Below are 24,748 nucleotides of genomic sequence, written 5' to 3'. Positions count from 1 at the left end.
ACAAAAACAAACCGACGCTCCAAGCAAAGTGCATAAGATGTGACGGAATAAAAATATAGTTTCAGGGGAGGAACCTGATAATGTTGTCGATGAAGAAGGGGATGCCTTGGGCATCCCCAAGTTTAGACGCTTGAGTCTTCTTAGAATATGCAGGGGTGAACCACCGGGCATCCCCAAGCTTAGAGCTTTCACTCTTCTTGATCATATTGCATCATACTCCTCTCTTGATCCTTGAAAACTTCCTCCACACCAAACTCGAAACAACTCATTAGAGGGTTAGTGCACAATAAAAATTCACATGTTCAGAGGTGACACAATCATTCTTAACACTTCTGGACATTGCATAAAGCTACTGGACATTAATGGATCAAAGAAATTCATCCAACATAGCAAAAGAGGCAATGCGAAATAAAAGGCAGAATCTGTCAAAACAGAACAGTCCGTAAAGATAGATTTTATTAGGCCACCAGACTTGCTCAAATGAAAATGCTCAAATTGAATGAAAGTTGCGTACATATCTGAGGATCATGCACGTAAATTTGCTTAATTTTCTGAGCTACCTACAGGGAGGTAGACCCAGATTCGTGACAGCAAAGAAATCTGGAACTGCGCAGTAATCCAAATCTAGTACTTACTTTACTATCAAAGACTTTACTTGGCACAACAAAACATGAAACTAAGATAAGGAGAGGTTGCTACAGTAGTAAACAACTTCCAAGACTCAAATATAAAACAAAGTACTGTAGCAAAATAACACATGGGTTATCTCCCAAGAAGTTCTTTCTTTATAGCCATCAAGATGGGCTCAGCAGTTTTAATGATGCAATCATGAAAAATAGAGTATGAAGCAAAAGAGAGCATCAAGAAGCAAATTCAAAACAAATTTAAGTCTAACATGCTTCCTATGCATTGGAATCTTGTAAATAAACAAGTTCATGAAGAGCAAAGTAACAAACATAGGAAGATAAAACAAGTGTAGCTTCAAAAATTTCAGCACATAGAGAGACATTTTAGTAACATGAAAATTTCTACAACCACATTTTCCTCCCTCATAATAATTTTCAGTAGCATCATGAGCAAACTCAACAATGTAACTATCACATAAAGCATTCTTATCATGAGTCTCATGCATAAAATTATTACTCTCCACGTAAGCATAATCAATTTTATTAGTTGTAGTGGGAGCAAATTCAACAAAGTGGCTATCATCATATATAGGAGGCATATTGTAATCATGAAAGAAAATTTTCTCCTCAATGCTTGGGGGACTAAAAATATCATGCTCATCAGAGCCAGCTTCCCCAAGCTTAGAATTTTCCATAGCATTAGCAACAATGGTGTTCAAAGCATCCATAGTAATAATATTCCCATTAGCATGCATATAAAGTTCCATGGGTTTTTTAATTCTCTCTTCAAACACATCATGTCCTAATTAGAGATAAAGTTCATAAAGATCTCTCATATTTTTGTTGTTTTCCATTATGCTTAACTAGTGAAATAAAAACATGCATGATATTAAGTAAAGTAAAACAAGTAACTAATTTTTTGTGTGTTTTTGATATAGAAAACAAGATAGCAAGTAAAGTAAAACTAGCAACTAATTTTTTTGTATTTTGATTTAGTGCAGCAAACAAAGTAGTAAATAAAATAAAGCAAGACAAAAACAAAGTAAAGAGGTTGGGAAGTGGAGACTCCCCTTGCAGCGTGTCTTGATCTCCCCGGCAACGGCGCCAGAAAATATGCTGGATGGCGTGTATTTCACACGTTCGTTGGCAACCCCAAGAGGAACGTATGATGCGCACAGCAGCAAGTTTTCCCTCAAAAAGAAACCAAGGTTTATCGAACCAGGAGGAGCCAAGAAGCACGTTGAAGGTTGATGGCGGCGGGATGTAGTGCGGCGTAACACCAGGGATTCCGGCGCCAACGTGGAACCTGCACAACACAACCAAAGTACTTTGCCCCAACGAAACAGTGAGATTGTCAATCTCACCGGCTTGCTGTAACAAAGGATTAACCGTATTGTGTGGAAGATGATTGTTTGCAGAGAAAATAGTAAAAACAAGTATTGCAGCAGATTTGTATTTAAGTATTAAAAGAATGGACCGGGGTCCACAGTTCACTAGAGGTGTCTCTCCCATAAGATAAAAGCATGTTGGGTGAACAAATTACAGTCGGGCAATTGACAAATAGAGAGGGCATAACAATGCACATACATGTCATGATAAGTATAGTGAGATTTAACTGGGCATTACGACAAAGTACATAGACCGCCATCCAACTGCATCTATGCCTAAAAAGTCCACCTTCAGGTTATCGTCCGAACCCCTTCCAGTATTAAGTTGCAAAGCAACAGACAATTGCATTAAGTATGGTGCGTAATGTAACCAATAACTACATCCTCGGACATAACATCAATGTTTTATCCCTAGTGGCAACAACGACAACACAACCTTAGAACTTTCTCGTCATCTGTCCCGGTGTCAATGCAGGCATGAACCCACTATCGAGCATAAATACTCCCTCTTGGAGTTACTAGCATCAACTTGGCCAGAGCCTCTACTAATAACGGAGAGCATGCAAGATCATAAACAACACATATGCAATAACTTGATAATTAACATAACATGGTATTCTCTATCCATCGGATCCCGACAAACACAACATAGAGTATTACGGATAGATGATCTTGATCATGTTAGGCAGCTCACAAGATCCAACAATGAAGCACAATGAGGAGAAGACAACCATCTAGCTACTGCTATGGACCCATAGTCCAGGGGTGAACTACTCACTCATCACTCCGGAGGCGACCATGGCGGTGTAGAGTCCTCCGGGAGATGAATCCCCTCTCCGGCAGGGTGCCGGAGGAGATCTCCGGAATCCCCCGAGATGGGATCGGCGGCGGCGGCGTCTCGGTAAGGTTTTCCGTATCGTGGTTTTTCGCATCGGGGTTTCGCGACGGAGGCTTTAAGTAGGCGGAAGGGCAGAGTCGGGGGCTGACGAGGGCCCACACCACAGGGCGGCGCGGGCCCCCCTTGGCCGCGCCGCCTTGTGGTTTGGCCACCTCGTGGCCCCACTTCGTATGCTCTTCGGTCTTCTGGAAGGTTCGTGGCGAAATAGGCCCCTGGGTCTTGATTTCGTCCAATTCCGAGAATATTTCGTTACTAGGATTTCTAAACCAAAAACAGCAGAAAACAGACAATCGGCACTTCGGCATCTTGTTAATAGGTTAGTTCCAGAAAATGCACGAATATGACATAAAGTGTGCATAAAACATGTAGGTATCATCAATAATATGGCATAGAATATAAGAAATTATCGATACGTCGGAGACGTATCAGGCGGCGGTGTTTGTGGGTGGCTACATGGTGAGATGGTAATGCTCAGAGTCTTTCCCTTGGAAGCATGCTTGTCGATGTACATGTGTGCTCAGGGTGAGCCACTCCACCTCCCGACATGTGCGGCACCTTTCAATCAGGGGCGAGAAGGCAGTGCTTTCTTCGGAGGCCAAAACAGTTTGTATTGCGTCATGGCTTATCGGAGGTTGCCGATGGCATGTTTACTTAGTGGCGTTCTTCCTTCACAGGTTTCGCTTGTTCTTCATCAGACCGCGGAGCTGGACAAGGGCTTCGATTATCAAGCTTCACTTCATCTATTTTATTTTATTTTATGTGCTTATTGTGTCCGTTGCTTAGCATTTTTATAAATCTGTCCATATAAGGCTTTATCAATTTAAAGTCTTGCTCTGTGAATCTTTTATCTGAAAAAGTATCGGTCAATGTACCCGATGAACTTGTTGGAAACCACAAAACTACACTACAGCCGCATCCATGGCCTCAAAATTACATATATGTAATTATATTTATTTCAGAGTACAAACCACCATGAAGAATTACAGAGGTATATGGGGTGCACGTATCAATAATGAACCAATCACGTATATGGATGGTCTAGAAAAACAAAGAATCGACATCCAAACGATCGAAGTGGTGCTTTTTTTGCTTCTGGGCGTCGTTCACTTATTGCCATCAAACCCACATCTGGCCGTGATAGTATACAGTCACAGCCCGGTGGAGAAGGGGATGGACGTGCCGGTTAGCCAGACGTCGCCGTCGATGAATGACCCCACCGTGAAGGTGCTGGCCTCCGACAAGCTGCTGATCACGCGGTAACCCTTCCACTTCACTCGGTTGGACGTGCTAGCTCCGGCCCCCGTGTTCTGGTACTCGCCGTAGTAGAGCGTGTCGAGCGCGAATGTGCCGTCCCACTCGAGCCACCCCGCGGGGTCGACGACGCTGTCCAGCTCTGACTGCAAGTACACCGTGCGCGAGTACTGCTTCCACGGCCTGCCAAGGTACGTCCGGAAGCTCGACTGCACGGCGGCGAGGTCCGACGCGGCAGCGACCTTGCACTTCTGGATGGAGATGCCCGTGTTCTGGTTCGGGTCCGTCCGGCCCTGCGCCGTGTAGATGTTGCTCTGGCTCGCCAGGGGCCGCCGCGCGTAGAGGTTGCAGCTCTGGAGCACCACGGCGGAGTTGCCGAACACGAAATCGATGGTGCCGTAGATGTCGCACTCGCGGAAGAACTGCCGCAGGGAGTGCACGTACAGGGTGTCCTGGTAGCCCACGAAGCTGCAGCGGTAGAAAGCCGACAGGTCGGCGCCGACGCGGAGCGCCACCGCCTGGTGTTTCGATGGGCCGGCCGAGTTCTCGATGGTCAGATCGCGGGCCAGGAAGTTGTCGCCAACCACCGCTGCAGCATTACCACGTACCATAGTTGGTTAGCTTATTATCATGTTCAAAAATCAGATTCTCAAATGCTAGCTTGCTAATTTTTTATTTGCTCGTGTTTTCTGACTAAAGACGAGTACCTCAAAAATGTACTTCCACTAGCTGACGAGATTTATCGAAGTTTAGATGTACCACTTTCATAAGACGAAGGGAGTACTGTATATGTGGTTTTAGCCACAACAAAAATTAAGTAGGAATGTGTTGATAACACTGCACAGAAGCTTAGAAAAATGACAAAGCTAGAAAATCGCTCTTATTGTTTTCTTAGTAATATTTCTCGTATCTTTTTCTTTGTAATAAGTAAATTTCTCCTAATGTAATATATGTTGGTGAGATTTGATCTAATCGATCTTGTAACTACTCCATCCTCCCATCACACTATTCCAACAGAAAAAAGCTCTCATCTATCGCCATGGGATCCGACACTGCACCCATAGTTGTCTACTCAAAAGAATTTGTTTGCAGTGAAGCTTTGGTGCATATGGACACAACAAGTGTGATGCCATTTTTTTACAAAAATTTAAAAATATATTTTTTATTTTCAAAAAATCCTGAAAAGAATGTAGCCAGTGATGTATCCTGAAGAGAAAACAAACGTGCAAACTCTCAATTGAAAAGAATGTTTATTTTAGGCTATAGAAAATGAAAAGTGTGGATCTGACTATCACTTTTACAAATTTATTTAGTAGAAAGCTGAGGCTCTTTCATTTGTGTGCAGTACATTATACAAAAAAACGCATTTTGATTTTGCATGCTTGTGGGATATGTCATTGAGAAGTTCAAAATTATTGTCAATTTATTTCGCAACATGTAGATAAGATTTTTTTTATCTAATATAGATGGAATGGTGGAACTCATGTGCCAAAAGAACATTCCAGTTTCTTTACTTATATGGGTGGATCATGAGCCGGCAATCTCTCTCTGTATTAAAAATACGAGGGAGGGTTCAGGTACTTCGATCTCCAGTTTCGAACCGGCCCCAAAAAACCCGATTTATAAATTTTAGAATTTTGGACATAAATCAAGCATATACATATAGCCTTGATACTTAGATGTAGCTCTTTTTAAGGAAAATAGTATGTACGTGGACTCCACAAAAAATAGAAATATAAAACTTGCGCGGTGAAATCCTTTAACTTGAACTTTCCATCCGATACTTTATCTTTTCATCCAATTTATATACTTTTAATTTCAAATTTGTAACTTGATACACACCACTTAATTTTTTTTCAGATTTATATACGCACCACTTAATTAGTCCTTTAACTATGATTCTAAGATTAGATTGCTGTTTAGGAGCTAGGCTTCTGTGGATAAAATTGCTGCAACATTTGAATGAAAAAACCCTCTACCTGAACTTGGTGTTGATATAACTTTTCGAAATTCTATTAGGGCATGTACAATGGTGATATCTTAGTTGTGCCACGTATGATAAATGCTGAGGGGGAGGAAAGAGAAAGATAAAAAAGAACTTTGATTTCTCTTAGCTAAGAGATGATCTCTTAGCACAATCTCTCTCACCACAAATTTAGGATGTCTCGTTACTAAAGATAAGACTAAAAAACAACCTATTGTACATCATATTTTGTTGTTATATCTAGATTACGTGGCAGAATTAATATAAGACAGTCTTATCAACCATTGCACATGCCCTAAAACTTTGCACATGTAGCGGGCCGGTGATTGCGGGGGTGGGAAGTCGACCTGAAGCTTGGCATTGATGTCGCTCTCTTTTTTCTTTGAGAGAAGGGGAAAAGCTAGAGGAGGAAGAATTCCGATTTAATTAGTCTATCACTAATCTGAGACTCATCGCGTTAATGCCTGGTGTTAGGAGGTAGTTGAGGGTGGACGCGGTCTTGCATATGTTTAGCCAGCTGCTTCGTGTTGAGTGCATACGAGCAAGAGTGAGGTAGTTGGGAACGTCAGGCTCTGTATTTAGCTAGGTAGCAGCCTGGTGAAAGAGACGGAGGGCTCGATGGGACGAGATAAGCGGAGCAATCAAGGTCGGGCAGATTTCCAAGTTTTACCTTTCTGGTATGCAAAGCTGCCGTCTCGGCCAAGTTGTTGCAGGGCGGGGGTTCTCACCGGCGGTTGACGGCTCGGTGGATAGCCAGCTCGTATTGCACGGTCCACGTCAAGACCCTGTGCATGAGCAGCTGTATCTGGTTGTGCGCGCAATGGATGAGGTAGAAGATGATGATTATGCGACCACAATTTCATTTGCATGGCGATACCACGTCCAAATCATGTGCATGGCGGCTGTGTTTGGTGATCGATCGTCGAATTGCAGCAGTGACTTGATAAGTGGGGCAGCGACACAAGGTTGGTTCGTTACTTGTGGTTCTCATCGAGTACCAATTCTTAGCATTCCGAGGTGAAAAACTCTAGGTATATGACCTTTACCAGTTGTATCTCACCATGATACTCTTCTAACCATTTCCTTGACGAAGGCATTGCATGAAGATTGATCATGACTTTTTTTCCGGGCGAAAGCTCATGATCAGACTTCGTGGTCAGACTGAACAACGACGTAACTCATGCACTGTTCTCTTTTAAAAGCCACGATGTTGGAGAAATTCTTCAGCGTGGATATTTTCATTGGTGAGATTTGTTTTCTGTTGATGTGAATCCCACATCATTTTTGGTGGGGCGATTTTTTTTTTTTTTTGGCTATCTGCATCCTTGATGCATGCCTCGACTAGCCCTTGACAATATGTTGTTGTAGAGGCCATGTCTAATTAATACGGAGTATTATTTAGTACTAACATTTCTCATTAACAAAAAACTATTTTGCGCCGAAATTTAGTGCATACTAGTTTCATTAAGTTTGATCCTAGTATATAAAAATATGGGTATATCAGCACGTTAAACATCAAATCAATATCATCGGATACATTATGACATGATTTTTATTTTGCATATTATAGTTGTTGACGTTTTCCAATATTCTTTTCCAAACTTGTGCAAAGTTTTATTTTGATCAATACCGATTCCCCTTATATTTCGACATAACAGAGTAATTACATAACTTGACCAATCGATTTGACGGAATGTAGCGGCAATACTAAAAGTTCAAAACCAGTGCAGTGGATTACTTACCCAGTGTGGCGGAGCGGAAGGTGGTGGAGCCGTCGACGACGTTGAGGCTGGCTTTGATGACCGTCTTGCCTATGCCGTCCCCGATGAACATGAGGTTCTTCTGGTTCTTCCCCACCTCCACGTTCTCCAAGTACGCGCCGGCCTTGATGTATATGACGTACCTGCTCTTCGAGTTGGTCGGCGCCGCCGCGACCGCCGCGGACACCGTCGTGTACGCCCCGCTCCCGTCCTTGGCCACCACCGCATTGGCTTTTATGCCTGACGCCGGTGCCTGCAGCAGCCGCCTTTCACCAGGCTTCACCCACCGCGGGAACCCCTTGACCATCTGCCCGTACCCCGTGAACGGCTGCCGCTCTTCATGCACGCTCGAGGTGGACGGCGAAGGCGCTCCGGCTCCGGGCAGCTTCCTGGTCATGGCGAGCGAGTTGCTGACCATTCGGGCGATGTGGCTGATGCCGGGCTCCACGTGGGAGAGAACGTCGCCGCCCTTCTGGTACGAGAAGCCCTCGAGGCACGTCTGCTGGTTGGTGATGGCGGCGGAGAGGACGGTCATGCAGTGATCCATGATCGGGCTCTTTGCGGGGTCTTGCAGGTCGGAGATAGTGGCCCGGAGGTCGTCCATGGTGGTGTCGAGAAGCTCCACGCAGTCCGACAGGGCTCGGCGGTCGCGCGCGCTGAGCGACTTCCCGCGGAAGTAGGAGGAGCAGTTGGAAGACATTGCGGTGACGTCGGTCTCCGTGAGGTTGCAGGCGTGGGTGATGACTTCCGGGAGGGACTTCTTGTGGAGGTCCGGAACGGTGGCGAGCGTGGACAGGCAGAGCTCAGGGTACAGTGTGCCGTCGCAGTGCGCCGCAGCGGCGGTCTCCGCAGAGGGATAGAAGGAGACATCGGACGCGGCGGATGCGGCGGATGCGGCGGCGGCGAGTGTGAGGCTCAGGAGGACGAAGAGATGCCTTCGTTTCTCGTAGTACGAGGCTGACATTGTAACGTGTCCTTTGCGCGCGTACGTACGACTACCAACTAGCTAGATTGTGATGAGGCTGCTAGAGTGGTGGATTGGCTACTTCTATATATAGAAGGCCAGAATCTTTAGACATGATGCTTTGCTTTATGGGTTTAGATAACACATATTACGAAAATAAATTTTAAAATATTTTGCATAGCTCTCGGATTATAAAACCGACGGTCAAGATTTAGGTGTTGGCGGAGCAAAATATTTGCAGCGTCCTTAAATTTCTGATTTGACGGATCAATGCGAGGCCTATTTTCCCGGCTTAACACATGCATGGTTCAAAATCATACAGCTAGCTCGTTAAATTCCAAGTACAGTAGCCCTCTGTACGCTTTAATGTATGACACCTGCCTTGTTAGCTGGAAACAGTGATCAAGATAGCTTGTGTATACTCCCTCCGCTCTAACAAATAAGGTCTACATTTTATTTTAAAAAATCAAACTAAGTAAAGTTTTAAAAAATAGAGAAAACTATCAAAAATGACATTATATACATATTATATGAAAATATATTTTATGATGTATCCAATCTGTAATGATTTTGAGTTGTATATATTGACTTGTTTTTTGAATAGGAAGACTGGTCCAGAAGGACCCTAGGTCCTGCTTCAATTCATCGTCGGTGGGTACAAATTTACATCAAGGGCCTTATAGAAAGATAGAAATACAGCAAAATCTTGGAAATTTACGCAAAGGACCCTAAAACAAAATGGGAAACGCGGTCGAGTCCCTGATCCTCTCCGCAGGAAACAAGATGCCTAGTTCTTTCGTGATCCTGAGTCCAGCGAGCAGAGCCTCATACTCGGCTGTGTTGTTTGTCGAGTGCTCCCTATGGTAAAGCATATGAACCATGTACTTTAGCTTCTCTCCCATCAACGACACTAGGAGCATGCCAGCTCTGGAGCCATCGATGGAGTAGGAGCCGTCAAAGTTCAAGACCTAGTCGTGCAGCTTAGCTTCCCCGGGAAGGGATTAAACGGTTCCTCCTAGTCCTCTGAGGTGGGGGTTCATGATATGTCTCAAATGTATCTATAATTTTTGATGCTCCATGCTTCTTTTACACCAATTCCACTATGTTTTACTTGCACTTCGTTGCACTTTTATACATTTTCAGGCACTAACCTATTGACAAGATGCCACAGTGTCAGTTCCATGTTTTCCGCTGCTTTTGGTTTCAGAAAAGTTGTAAAGGAACTATTCTCAGAATTGGACGAAACAAAAGCCGAAGTCAATATTTTGTCGTAAGGAAGACAGAGACCAGAGGGGAGTCGGAGAGGCGGCAGGAGGTGGCCTCACCTTCCCTACGCGCGGGCCCCCTTGGCTGCGCCTAGCGGTGGTGTGGGGCCCCCCGGCACCCCACCGACCTATCTCCTCCGACTATTTATTCACGATCTCGGGAAAACCCTGGATACCCGAGACTCTATCCAGGAAAAGTTCCGTCGCGGCCGTCATTGCAGAACCCATCTCGGGAGGGTTCTGAAGCTCTTCCCGGCACCCTGCCGGAGGGGGAGATCATCACCGGAGACCTCTACATCACCATGCCCGCCTCTGAAGTGATGCGTGAGTACTTCATCTCTGGACTATGGGTCCATAGCAGTAGCTAGATGGTTGTCTTCTCCAATTTGTGCTTAATGTTTAGATCTTGTGAGCTGCCGATCATGATCAAGATCATCCTTATGTAATGCTACATGTTGCGTTTGCTGGGATCCAATAATATTGAATACTATGGTTGAGATCGATTATAGTCATGTCATATGTTCTTTGTGATCTTGTATGCTCTCTGTTGCTAGTAGATGCTTTGGCCAAGTAAATGCTTGTGAATCCAAGAGAGAGTATTTATGCTCGATAGTGGGTTCATGCCTCTAGTTTTCTGGAAGAGTAACAATAACTTCTAAGATTGTAGATGTGTTGTTGCTACTAGGGAGAAAACAACAATGTTTTATCCAAGGGTAATTGTTATCACCAGAATTTGACCGGATCAGAGGTGGGCCGCGATTAAGATGGGCTTGAAGAATATATATGGAAGATATACATGAATCGGCCTTGTATACAAAGTTTGGGCTAGTTTGCCCATGTATCTGTAATATAGTAGGATACGTGTCGGTTAGATAGAGTTTGGCTCGTGCACGGTTGGGATTATTCCCACGTTAGAAAGTCTACGGACTATAAATATGTATCTAGGGTTACTGGAATAAACAACGATCACGTTCACCACAAACCAATCTAGGCGCATCGCCAACTCCCTTGTCTCGAGGGTTTCTTCCGGGTAAGCATCATGCTGCCTAGATTGCATCTTGCGATCTAGGCAGTACACGTTTATTCGCTGTTCATGTGTTGCTCGTGCTGAAGCCTTGTTGATGGCGAGCAACGTGGTTGTCATAGACGTGTTAGGGTTAGCATTGTTTCCTCGTATCATATGCTTTCGTCCGTGCAACCCCTAGACGTCTAGCCGCCCTTACACCTATCTTAGGTGTAAGGGCGGCACCTCGCTTGATCATTATTTAGTAGATCCGATCCATTATGATTGCTCCTTGTTCTTCAAGGATTAGTTTAATATCTGCATAGTTAGGCCTTACAAACGGGTTGAAGGATCCAGTGGCATGTAGGGTGTAGTTTGCTAGCCCTAGACAAGATGTTCCGGGGATCAACTTCATGTTGGTTTTTAGGCCTTGTCTAGGGTCGGTTTATGATCACCGTGCGTGGCCGCCAGGCTCAATCACGCGTAGGATGTTCCGATTATGTGGTGTAAACCCTAAATCGTAGTAGGTCGTTTTAGCTTTATTTTGATCAAGCAGGACCACCATGTGATCGTACACCTCGTACGAATCATGGGTGAATCGGCTCCTTAAGCCGATTCACAGGACAACCTGAGAGCCGATCGAGGCTCGTATTTAATGTTTACGTGTATGCCATGCGAGGAAACTAAGCGAGGCAAATCCATCACCTTCCCGACCAGGTATAGGTCAGGTGGCACGCCCTTGCACCAGCATCGGACGTGCGTGCCGAGTCTTTGCGGGCCGTCGCTCGAGGGACCAGGGCCAGCCGCAGTCCTGGGAGCCTCCCGACTCTACTGTGTTGCCCGTCGCTGCTCGCCGGTGGGTTTCTAACCGCAACAGTAATTCTATTGTTTACTTTACACACATTGCTTAATGCGATTATCTGTTGCTTGCAACTTAATACTGAAAGGGTGCAGATGCTAACTGGAAGGCGGATTATTAGTCATAGACGTAGTTTGATTACGGTCTATGTACTATGTTGTAATGTTGAAACGAATCTCATAGTAGTCATCTTGTCATGTATGAACTTTATTCTGTCAATTGCTCAGCTGTAATTTGTTCACCCAACATGCTATTTATCTTTATGGAGAGACACCACTAGTGAACTGTGGACCCCGGTCCTTTCTTTTACACTGATACAATCATCATGTTCTGTTTACTTACTGCAAGCACTATTCTCTTTTCATTCACTGCAAACATATCTTTCCACACCATACAGTTAACTCTTTGTTATCAACAAAACCAGTGAGATTGACAACCTCATTGTGTGTTGGGGTAAAGTATTGTGATTGTGTTGTGTGCAGGTTCCACGTTGTTGCTGACGCCTGTAGTGTGCCCTACCAATAGTCAGCTAGCAACACCTTCAGAAGTCACGCCTTTCTCCTACAAGTCAATTAAACATTGGTTTCTTACTGAGGGAAAACTTGATGTTGTGCTCATCACACCTTCCTCTTGGGGTTTCCCAATTGCTTCCACAACAACCGCCACCAATATTGTGTGGCGCCGTCCCTGGAGCACCATCAGTACACTTGGTGACAAAATCAGCCAAGGATTTCCTCTTGATGTTTTGGGTGTGGCCGAAGTGGAGGGACAACCTAGATAGTTCCGTGGCCCATTCCGCCACCTTCCCCGTGGCTTCCGGGTTGCGCAGCATGCGCTCCACGTAGTGCTTGGTGACCACTGCCACTGGGGCTCTAAGTAGTTGCGTATCTTCCTTGATGCGATGAGATTGTCGAGCAAGAGCTTTTGAAGGGTATGCCTAGCATGCCCGAGCATCGCACAATACTGCGCTGACAAATACACCGGCCTCGACACCTTCTGCTTCTTTGCGGTCTCTTGGTACTTCTTACCTCTCAAGTTGCACCCTCCGGGAGGAGGCGCTTTCGGGCATAATGGGTAGCTTCCCAACTCATCGAGTTCGGGAGGTTTGTGTGGTTGAGTGTCTAAATTGGGGCCTTCAGTGATGACACTCATGCCATCTTCCTCCACAGACCCCACCTTGTCGGGGCCAGGAGGGGGAGCTTTGGGCATCCATGGGCGTCCCCTGACTCCTCGCTGAGCTCGGTGGACGCGTCTAGCTTTGTCCCTGGACCGGGGCCCTCATCGATGATTGTCGAATCATCTTCCTCCCTTTCCATGATGAGCACTGTGCTAGCCACCTAAATGGTGGCAACGATGTATAGAAGTAGGGCCTCCCTTGGCTTGGGAGCCACCAACATCGGAGGACAGGTTATGTAGCACTTCATGTCTTGGAGCATCGCCTCTATCTCGGGAGTCCAAGCGAACACATCCAAGTTATCCCGGGGGAAGGTGATGAGGGCGCTTTCCTATTAGTCAATGTGGCGCACCCCAATGGTTATGGGGCACCCCTCACCATGGAAAAGCGGGACCTTCTTCCTGAGGTCGCAATCCTCTACTAGGCGCTTCTTTCGTGTGGGTGACAGATCCGACGCGTTCGGATCACATGTGCCCTAGGAAATTGTTGTTGCACTTTCCTGATAGGACGTCCATGCAGAAGACAATGTTTCATGAATCGGTCTTGATGGTGATGACTCCCTTGTTGGCCGGAATCTTCATGGTTTTGTACGCGTAGTGCATAACCACCATGAATTTTTCCAAGTTTGGGCATCGGAGAATGTTGTTCTAGGGCAGAAGGATCTCCGTCACGTCTAATGTGATGTTCTCCATGCGGAAATTTTCCATGGCCCCAAACATTTTGGGCCGCGTGACCTTCCCTAGTGGTTGGATAGCCCCCAAGTTGATCCCCTCGAATGCCCTCGTAGACAACAACTACTCGGTCGGGGTCTTGAGCTATCTCAAAAGCTATGTGGATAGGAACTTTGGAATCGCACCTATTTGACTTTTAAGATGGGTGGAAATCATGTGTAAAATTGTACTTTTGTGTTGATTCTTTTTTCCTGCGGAAGTGTTCCATGTATTTTTTATGTGGAAATTGGAACTTAGCATTCCCTTCTTTTGAATCTATTATTGCTCCTATAGATCTTAAAAAGGGTCTTCCTAAAATTATAGGACTAGAAGTTTTAATACCCATATCCATGACAGCAAAATCTAAAGGGACCAATGTCATATGCAATTCAACCATAACATCTCTTACTATGCCTAGGGCGTGTTTGGTGGAATCATCTGCAAGTAAAAGTCCAATTGAGCATTTTTTCCATTTTGTTGATTTCTAATAGTTCATAAAATTCTTTTGACAAAATTTAAAACACTAGGTCCCTAATCTAATATAGCATGTTGGGTTTCTTTGCCAATTGTGATTAATATATTGGGGAGCCAAGCATCATCAAGCTTAGGTGGTATCATTGCTTCGTTATTATATCTTGCTACCTTTTCTTTAATGACATAATTTGCTATGTATGAACCAAATCTTACTTGATGAACATTAATAGATGGATCATTAGATTTTTTTGTATTATGTTGATTAGTTCATGCAAGCTACACTTATCAAGATCTACTAGAGGATCATGTACTTCACTAAGCATTTTAACTTCCTCTATTTGTTTCTTTTTTATTTGTAGTGGGTACTTCTTCTTTTTCTAGTGATTTTTCATTACTTTCTTTTTTATTTACTTTTACTACGCATATCCATTTTATTTTATTATATTTTTTATTGGAAGTTTATTTGATCCACTTTTTCCCTTAGGATATGGTTCAAAAGAAGCAGCAACCGTTAAAACATCCCCTTAACATGCTACCCTTTTTCAGCTATTAAGAGTACTTTGTCATCTTTTGTAAATTCTTCTCACAAATTTCAAGCTTGTGAATAATAGTGGAAATCTTATCTTCTATTTTAGGTATTATATCCTTGGATAAAGATCCAAAATTTCCCAGATCATCTTTGTTAGGAAGATTCTTAACACATTCTTCAATTCTTTCTTTAGGGGTAGTAAGTAGTGTTGTGATATCCTCTACTTATCGAGTTTTAATATGATTACCAAAAAAAAATTAGTGCCCTAGATGAATCTTTTGGTAATGATAGAATGCAACTTCCACATGTAGCTACATCTAAAGCATTCTTGTACCATGGTTCCAATCAATAATAAAATATAGGTGCATATTTACTTCTCTACAAGGGAGAGGATCTTCATTAGGTATCTTTTTTATTCAATCCCAAGCATCTTTTAAAGTTTCCCTAATGTGTTGTTTAAAGGTGGCGATAGTGTATAACATAGCCAGTTTGTCAACTTGATTTAAACTAGCGTCTCCCATGTTTGCAAAATGTAGAGATTAAACTATTTTTTATGGATTTTTGTGTGTATGAATGAATGCAAAACAAATAATAAAAAGAAAGAAAAGACAATGTTGAAAGTAAAAGGAAGGGGGAAAAGGAAAACCAGAGGCAAATCCAAATAAAGTAAAAGACAAAAAAAAGAAAAAAGTAAATTGTTGTGTAGATATAAAGAAAAATAAAAGACTCACAGGATTGCAGCTTCCCCAAGCTTGTTGATGAAGATGGTGTGAGAAAATATTATGACAGTTGCTTTGGTGATGAACATGTTCTCCCAACTTCATGATAATGCGCCCGCGATATGTTCTTGCAATTCCCCGGCAACGATGCAAATAAATATTCTGGCAGTTGCCTTGGGAATTGAAGATGTGCTCCAAATTGGTGATGATGCAGTCTTGATGTAGCAGAGGTGCTCCCAAGTTGATGAAGATGCAGGCATGATTTAGTTCTTGCAACTCCCCGGCAACAGCGCTAGAAAATGTTCTTGATGGCAACAACTCCTTTTGTACCAAGTCATTGGGACTCCAAGTGCAGAGTGTCGTAGCAAGCGTCTTTTTTCCACAAGGGTGACTCGAGTGGTATATCGAACGCTCGGGGAATTGGCGATGAATTTCTTCCCTTATCCTCTTCAAGCAACCTACAAAAAAATTCCTTGTATCCCCAGCTCCACCGTGTGGTTACCAAGCACAAGGTGTCGTGTAAGTATTACGAATATTATAGTAAATAAATAAAAGTAAATAACAATCTATGCTAGGCAATGATTGGAAAACAATAAAGTAAGTGTCTTTTTAGGTTTTTGGATTGGATTTGATAAAGGTAAATATATTTTTGTATTTTCCGAATTAATAAGTGCTGAAATTATAAATATTGTTAAAGTGTTGGTTTGATGTTTCTTATAATTAAAATTGGACTAGGGCTCATGGTTCACTTGACTACACTCTCATAAAAGACTAATGGACATTAAGAGTTCATTAAGTTGTATTATGTTGGTAGAATCTCATATTATGAAATAAGCATTTGTATGGACATTACATTCTAACATAGAGATGATGCAATACATCTCTCTTAGACTCCACTAGAAAAGGAAAAGTACAAGCAATCTAGAATTAAGAATTAACAGAGTATAGCCTTAACAACTTTGACATAATGCTTGGATCTCAAATATACTACTTGAAAGGACATGGATGCCGCCTAGAGGAAGGTGAATAGGTGGTTTAAAACTTTTATGGTTATGGCTTAACAAATGCGGAATAAAAGTAGCATTTAATTTGTCAAGCACAAAACCTATATAACTAGGGTTCACCTATGTGCACCAACAACTTCTAAGCAATACAAGAAACTATATGATAGCAAGATATATAACTTCAAGCACGAAGGCTATCACAAAGTAAGGTGCATAAGTAAATAGCTCGGGTATAGGAAAACCCGAGGTGACACGGAGACGACGATGTATCCCGAAGTTCACACTCTTGCGAGTGCTACTCTCCGTTGGAGTGGTGTGGATGACAAGTTACTCCAAACGCCACGAAGGCCACCGTATTCTCCTCGAGAAATCCCACCAAAACGGATGTCCTCGATCCACTATGGAACCATAGGGTGATCACCGAACCCGCACAAAGCTTGGGGCTATCTCCACAACTTAATTGGAGGCTCCCAATAAATTTTCAAAAAGGTCTTACCCTTGAATAATCTCCACAACTTAATTGGAGTCCCCAAGAACACCACAAAGACCACTAAGCCGTCTAGGGTCCAAAGACCCAAGAGTAACAAACTCCGGGAACAAGCTCCCGAAGTGAATATCTCACAAACTTTCACCTCCACGTATCACCGCGGAGAAGTCAAACCAATACACCAAATGCAATGGAAAGATCACCACAAAGATGCTCAAATCCTTCTCTCTGAAATTCCAACAAAGCTACAAAAGCTATTGGGGAATAAGAGAGGAAAAACAAAATACGAACACAAAGTTCCTCAAGATCTAGATCCCAAAGATTCACTCACAAAGACATGATTTGGTTTGGTCAAAGTGTGGATCTAGATCTCCTCAATCTTTCTCTCAAATAGGTGCAAGAATCATTGGAAGAGGAGAAACATATCAAGCTCAATGATGAACACCAATGGTGGGGAAAAGCTTGAAAGAGAGAGAGACAGAAGAAGTAGTGAGAAACATGAAAAAGGGGGCTTAAAAGGTGGGGCAGATTGCTGCCTGTTGGGGCTGGTAGCGGCTAGGGCCGGTAGTACCGGCCAGCCCCGACGGAACTACCGCCCGGGCGCGAGGCGTGCATCAAAGATCAGCGAGCGGGGAGCAGGCGTGGGGTGCTGCGCGCGGGAGTGGAGAGGGGCCAGTAGTACTGGCCAGGAGAGGCGCGCGGGGGTGGATGCAGGAGGTGAGATTGCGCGGGGAGGCACGAGACCGGTACTACAGGCCGCCGTCGGGCGGTACCTCCGACCACGGTACCGCCGCTGGTACCAGCCACGGGGCGCTGCCTCCTGTAGGGTTACTGGGAGCATCCTCCCTTTTCCAGCACCTAAGTCGGTAGCTCCGCTGGCGGTACCGGCCACGGCGCCCCCTTCCCTTCTTTTTCTTTTTCATTTCTTTTAAACTAAAAGGAAAAACTAGAAATGCAAAATCTAGAGATAGGAAAATCCAAATGCAACGAAACCAATTTTGTTGTAAAGAGGACGACTAGATCTACCCCCACAAAAAGTGGGGGATGATTTTCTATTCTTTTTATAGGTGCAACAACTCAATACGAGAAACCGAGAAATCACCAAACTCGAAAAGCAACAAGTGATCTATGCGAAATACGTTTTCAATGAACTAGAGATTTTCATGGAAATAACCACAAGTTCTAAAACACTACATGGATAAGATCCAAATACCAACCAATAAAAATGATGCAAGGATGCAAATATTTGACCACACTTTGAATGATATGATCGAGTTACTCACTCGAGAGCCTCTTGATAGTACGACATCTAGCCTGTAAACCGGCCTCCCATCTAAACCATGAGACTGGTAAGAAGGAAACCCTATCAAGAGCAAACCTTAACCTTGCGCATTCGACTTAAGCTTGATGATGGTGATTGATACGTCTCAAACGTATCTATAATTTCTTATGTTCCATGCTAGTTTTATGACAATACTCACATGTTTTATATACACTTTACATCATTTTGATGCATTTTCCGGCACTAACCTATTAACAAGATGCCGAAGCGCCAGTTCCTGTTTTCTGCTGTTTTTGGTTTCAGAAATCTTACAGAGGAAATATTCTCGGAATTGGACGAAACAAAAGCCCACGGTCTTATTTTCCACGGAGCTTTCCATAACACCGAAGGAGAGATGGAGAGGGGCCAAGGTGGCCCCACACCCTAGGGCGGCGCGCCCCCCTATGGGGTGGGCCCCTCGGGCGCCCTCCGACTCTGCCCCTTCGCCTATTTATTCTCTCCGTCGCGAAAACCCTAGTACCGAGAGCCACGATACGAGAAAAGTTCTAGAGACGCCATCGCCGCCAATCCCATCTCGGGGGATTCAGGAGATCTCCTCCGGCACCCTGCCGGAGAGGGGAATCATCACCGGAGGGCTCTACATCATCATGCCCGCCTCCGGATTGATACGTGAGTAGTTCATCCTTGGACTATGGGTCCATAGCAGTAGCTAGATGGTTGTCTTCTCCTCTTGTTCTATCATGTTTAGATCTTGTGAGCTGCCTATCATGATCAGGATCATCTAATTGTAATGCTACATGTTGTGTTTGTTGGGATCCGATGAATATGGAATACTATGTCAAGTTGATTATTGATCTATCATATATGTGTTGTTTATGATCTTGCATGCTCTCCGTTGCTAGTAGAGGCTCTGGCCAAGTTGATACTTGTAACTCCAAGAGGGAGTATTTATGCTCGATAGTGGGTTCATGCCCGCATTGAATGCGGGACGATGACGAGAAAGTTCTAAGGTTGTGGATGTGCTTGTTGCCACTAGGGATAAAACATCAATGCTTTGTCTAAGGATATTTGTGTTGATTACATTACGCACCATACTTAATGCAATTGTCTCGTTATTTGCAACTTAATACTGGAAGGGGTGCGGATGCTAACCCGAAGGTGGACTTTTTAGGCATAGATGCATGCTGGATAGCGGTCTATGTTCTTTGTCGTAATGCCCTAAGTAAATCTCATATTAGTTATCATGATATGTATGTGCATTGTTATGCCCTCTCTATTTGTCAATTGCCCAACTGTAATTTGTTCACCCAACATGCTATTTATCTTATTGGAGAGACACCACTAGTGAACTGTGGACCCCGGTCCGTTCTTTTACATCTGAAATACAATCTACGCAATCTCTCGTTCTCTCGTTGTTCTTTGCAAACAAACATCATTCTCCACACCATACGTTTAATCCTTTGTTTACAGCAAGCCGGTGAGATTGACAACCTCACTCGTTAAGTTGGGGCAAAGTATTTTGATTGTGTTGTGCATGTTCCACGTTGGCGCCGGAATCCCTGGTGTTGCGCCGCACTACACTCCTTCACCAACAACCTTCACGTGGCCTTCATCTCCTACTAGTTCGATAACCTTGGTTTCTTTCTGAGGGAAAACTTACTGCTGTGCGCATCACACCTTCCTCTTGGGGTTCCGAACGGACGTGTGCATCACGCGCCATCAGTGATCTTGACCGCAACAAGATGGAAAAACTTCTTGATTGTGTTTGGTTGGCGAAGTCTTGCGAATTTCTCTCCCATAATCCACTATGGGAGAGCTTCTTCTTCGGTGCATCTTCACATATCCATGAACACAATATGAATTACAAGCTTCAAGCATATGATCTCTTCGAGTTGGTTTATCTTGAACTTGCACTTCATTTGTTCTTATTGCAACCTTGAAGCCAATTTATGGTTCAAGCATTGCCTATGGACAACTCCTACAAATATAACTCAATGCAGACATTAGTCCATAAAGATTATCATTAATTACCAAAACCACAGATGGAGGCTCCATGCTCTTTCACTACCTTGATTTAATAAGACCGCCTAGATTGTCACTAGATGAAACTATAGCACATGTATCCACTTAATGCCTATTAAGGCAAACAAAACAAAGGTAAAAACCGAAATAGATATCAATTTTTGTGTTACTATTCAATCACTACCACCATTTTACTCCATCTAATGCACACGTGGCCCACACATCTTCTCTCATACAAGTTGGATCAAAACAAGTACTCGAGAAGGGGTACTTAATATACATCTACTTATACATCTCACACAAAAGAGGATTCCATTCTCAAATATCAACTAATAGAAAAGATCCACCACAAAGGGGTTACAAAGATGACCATAATCATGTTGGATAGCTCATATGGTGATAATACAATGATAGAACAAGAGAGAGAGAGAGATCAAGCTACTTCCAGAAACCCATAGTCCAGAGGTGGACTACTCCTCTCTCATCATGGTGGTGTTGATGTAGATCTTGGAAGGGTAGGATATCTCTCCAGTGGTGGATCCGATAGAGGTTCCCCTCCAATGTTTGATAGTGCTAACTTTATTTCAGTGTTTCTATGATATGCGCCGTCCTTCTCCGAGATGCGTCAGGGGACCTTTATATATGCATTTTTAGATCAATACCTTTCATATGTGGCTTTGGATGGACGGTTGCGGACGCTCGAAGGGCAAAAGAGAGGTGGTGATGCGACCTAGGCTAGGGCTCACGCCACCCCTGCTCTTTCCTTCTTCCGGACTCCGTTTGTGTGATTTCAAAGCTTTGTATCATGAATCTTCGGAAAATATTGATCCTCAAAATATTCCAGGTCCATTTGACTCCGTATATATCCCTAAAAGTAAAAAAAATACACAAAACAGGAGATTCCTTTTCTAAAGAGTTATAACTAAAATAAAGGGGTTCATTGGAAAATCCCCCCAAAATAATATTAAACATAGATATAACCTTTAATGGGATCTGTAACAGAATCACTTTGCTAATTAAATAAATGATGGTTTGTTCATGTGCATTGCATGCATTTGCATTTAATTTGGGAAATTTTACAATAAAAAGTGTTGAAACAATGTTGCCAAAAGTCGTAGTTTTGTCTAATGAAATTTTTGGTGCAAAATCCCCTCAAATTTCGGGTCAAAATACCCTAAAATTATCAAATTCTCTCATGTTTTTATTCCAGAGAAAAAGAACAAGAAAACCAGGGGTTTCGCAAAAACCTCCCCTGTCTTCTTCCCCAGGCAGGCAGGGGCAGAGCTGCCTGGCGCGCCCCTCGCCGCCCGATGGTGCCGGCGGCCTGGATGGCTCCCGCCGCCCCATGGACGCCTACAAAGGCCACCCGTCGCCATGGAGAACCCCCATTTTGCCTCCTCTCCCCTCCTCCCCTTTTCTCTGCAAGGGCGCGGCCCAAACCCTAGCGCCGGCCAACCACCGTCGCCGCCGCTCCACTCCACCCCGCGCTCCGCCATGAAGCTCCAAAGCTCCGTCGTGATCTCCTCTTCCTCCTCCACCAAGCAGCCGCCGCCGGGGAGCCCTCTATCGCGCCAATCGGATGGAGCCCGAGCCGCCGGCCACCGCCCTCCGCCGGCGATTCCGGCCACCTCCGGTGACGCCGTCAAGCCCCCCGTGCTCGCGGTGAGCTTCTGAGTCACGTGGTGCTCTCCTCCTCCCTGGTTTCTTCCTCCACCGGCCCTGGACCGTGCAACCGAGGCCGCCACCGCTCTGCTCGTGGTCCCCCGTGGTCGTGCGCATCCAACACATTAGGCCACGTCGCCCCGCGCGCCTCCAAACGGCCAGGCCGTGGTCGACCTGCAAGGGCAGGCCATGGCTGACGTCGCGCTGACGTCACTATGACATCAGCCGGCCTTTTTCTTTTTCTGTTTTTACTATTTACCATTTTTAGAAAATGGTTAAATCCTGTTTAATTCATAAGTAATTCAATTTATTTCATAAAAATATGTATCATATACCAAAATGTTCAGAAAAAACATTCTTTACAAGTTTAGGTGTATTCGTTGCAAGAATTAAAATGGAAAAACTAGTGGAACCCTAATAAACACCTCTCATATGTCGGGGTTCGATGTCGGAACCCCTTTAATCTAACGATGCACCTAGGGTTTACTCAATTCCATTAATATGACATGTCATTCATATTGTATGCGCATTGCATTATGCCATGTCGTGATTGTGTGTTCCCCTTTCCGGTGTTTGGTTCTTCGTGATAGGATCTGAGGCGGAGTCCGACGTCAACACCACCAAAGAACCGTACTCGTCTGCTGAGGGACAAGGCAAGCCCTAACCTGGTTCATCTATGATTTCAAAATACTTTTCGCTTGGTTCCTACATATCGCATACGATTCAACTGTCTTTTATCGATAGATAGAGTTACCCTATATGTTGCATGTCCGACCTTTGTAGCCTCGATACCCTGATCCACTGCTCCTAGCATACCTAGGTTTGGCATATGTGCATCGCTAGAGCCTTTATCTCTTTATGCTTAGCCATGCTTAGTTTGTTACGCTACTACTTCGGTCTTCGGACTGGAGCCTTACAATGAAATGAAATTAGCATGACAGGTTGATGTGGTAAGTATAGAGATGTTGATAAACATGATTAAAGGCTCAGACGAGAGGCCACATTGGGATGTGGTGGGTTGTTTCGTTTCTGTCGACCCTAGGAACTGAGTTCTCGCCTCTTGAACCAAGACCGAGCGTACAACCACACGAGGCCCTATTATGGTACCCTCTCGACTTACTAACTTGCCTAGTCAATTCCATGAGTCACATAGTTTGCGCGTTACCTGGACATATGCATTGCATTTTGCTTGAGGGAAAAGGTACATAACAGGTAGGTAAGTGTGGCCGTGGTGGCTGGGGGTTGCGGCCCCTGGGGAAACCTACCTCAACTCACATCATTAAGGACCGACTTCGGGACTTAACCCGTTACAGCGTAACAATCCTTAGCGCGTGACTCATGGTTTAGGCGACATCAAGGTAAAGGTCGTGGTCGACCACCCTCTGCCGGCTTTCCAAGGAAGAAATCTCAAACGTTGGCACTAAGAGTCGGTTGGCACGTGTGGGTAAAGTTGTGCACCCCTGCAGGGTTATGAATCTTTTCGAAAAGCCGTGTCCACGGTTACGGACAACTTGGGAATGGATTATGTGATCATAGATAACATGAACCTAATCATAAAACTTGGCAACTAATGTATGTTTACGGATACCTTCTCCGGGTGTTGAGGGGGTGATCCGAGGATAGTGGTTCGAGATAATGAAGATTGGTGGATACAATATGATGATCAATAGAGATAGAGATGTCGCTCTCTTATCCCCTTTTAAAGGCTCAGAGTAGTCAAACTTCTCCTCTCTCCTGTCTTACAAAGGAAAATTGGATTTACGCAAAAGAAGATCTACAGAAAGCCCGCATACCCGCTTTGCTAAAAGGTTGTACTAAGTATTGCTGAGTCCATGTACTCAGCTTTGCATGGTTTTGTTTCAGATGAAGTTGCTACAGCCGAAGGTGGTTTCTACGTTAACATCGACGGGTAGTTTGGGGTTCCTAGGCAGCAGCCTGAGACTTATGGACTGGGACGTCGCTTTATGTTATGGCTTCTTAAGCCCTTTGCTATCTTGTTATTTATAATAACATAATTTGCTTCCGTTGCTTGTTGAATGTTGGGTCAGTGACTTCTGCGTGTAATAATTTGTATCTTACTCTGCTAAGAGTTGTAATATATTATTTTGAGTCGTAGAGTCACTGTGGTGTTACCGAATCTCTCATTGTAGTCTCTCGAGCTCAAGGTTAGGCTTATATCAGACAAAGATCTGGTATTTGTCTAACCCTGATCCTAGGGGTGCCATAGGTTTTGGTATCAGAGCAGGACTGCCTGTAGGAAACCCTTGTTAACTGTTCGATGTTGAGTCTAGTGGTTGTGAAAACTATTTGAAAGAGTATTTGCAAAAATTCTAAATCGGATTCTTTTTACTCCTTATCTGGTGTCACACTAATGCTGAATCATCTTACCTGGTTTTGATTGGAAAAAGATTTCACTTCTTTCCTATCAATTCAAATCTCTAGGATATACGGGTTTGTGTTATATTTCTCCAGTACTCTGTATCTGGTTGCTTGTCTCAGTGTTTCCAAAATACCTCAGTTAATCTGAAGCATTGTTCCTTTATTCTTGCGTCGGGTGCTTAGCATTCAGTTGTTTGCCTTTATACGACATGGTGATGATAGGTCATCTTTGCATTCCATCTTCATGGTTTGTGAGTCGGTTGGTAGGGTATACATTTTGTATGCTTGTTCAACTACTGTGATCGATA

At 44.0% G+C, this 24,748-nt stretch overlaps 1 protein-coding gene across 1 annotated transcript; it reads right to left on the bottom strand.

Annotated features, from left to right (window-relative positions):
* Positions 1–3,831: 3,831 nt before the first annotated feature.
* On the bottom strand, positions 3,832–8,907 carry LOC124678449 (pectinesterase-like). Its single transcript, XM_047214340.1, has 2 exons — positions 7,890–8,907; positions 3,832–4,752 (listed from the first exon to the last, which is right to left on the bottom strand). Exons 1-2 carry the CDS (start codon positions 8,869–8,871, stop codon positions 4,061–4,063), a joined length of 1,674 nt encoding a protein of 557 aa, XP_047070296.1. The 5' UTR covers positions 8,872–8,907; the 3' UTR covers positions 3,832–4,060.
* Positions 8,908–24,748: the final 15,841 nt, after the last annotated feature.

Source organism: Lolium rigidum, chromosome 7 (assembly GCF_022539505.1).
Source record: "Lolium rigidum isolate FL_2022 chromosome 7, APGP_CSIRO_Lrig_0.1, whole genome shotgun sequence".
In the NCBI taxonomy this organism is placed as follows: Eukaryota; Viridiplantae; Streptophyta; class Magnoliopsida; order Poales; family Poaceae; genus Lolium; species Lolium rigidum.
The sequence above is the reverse complement of the archived record's forward strand: the minus strand, read 5'-3'. Positions and strand labels throughout refer to the sequence as shown.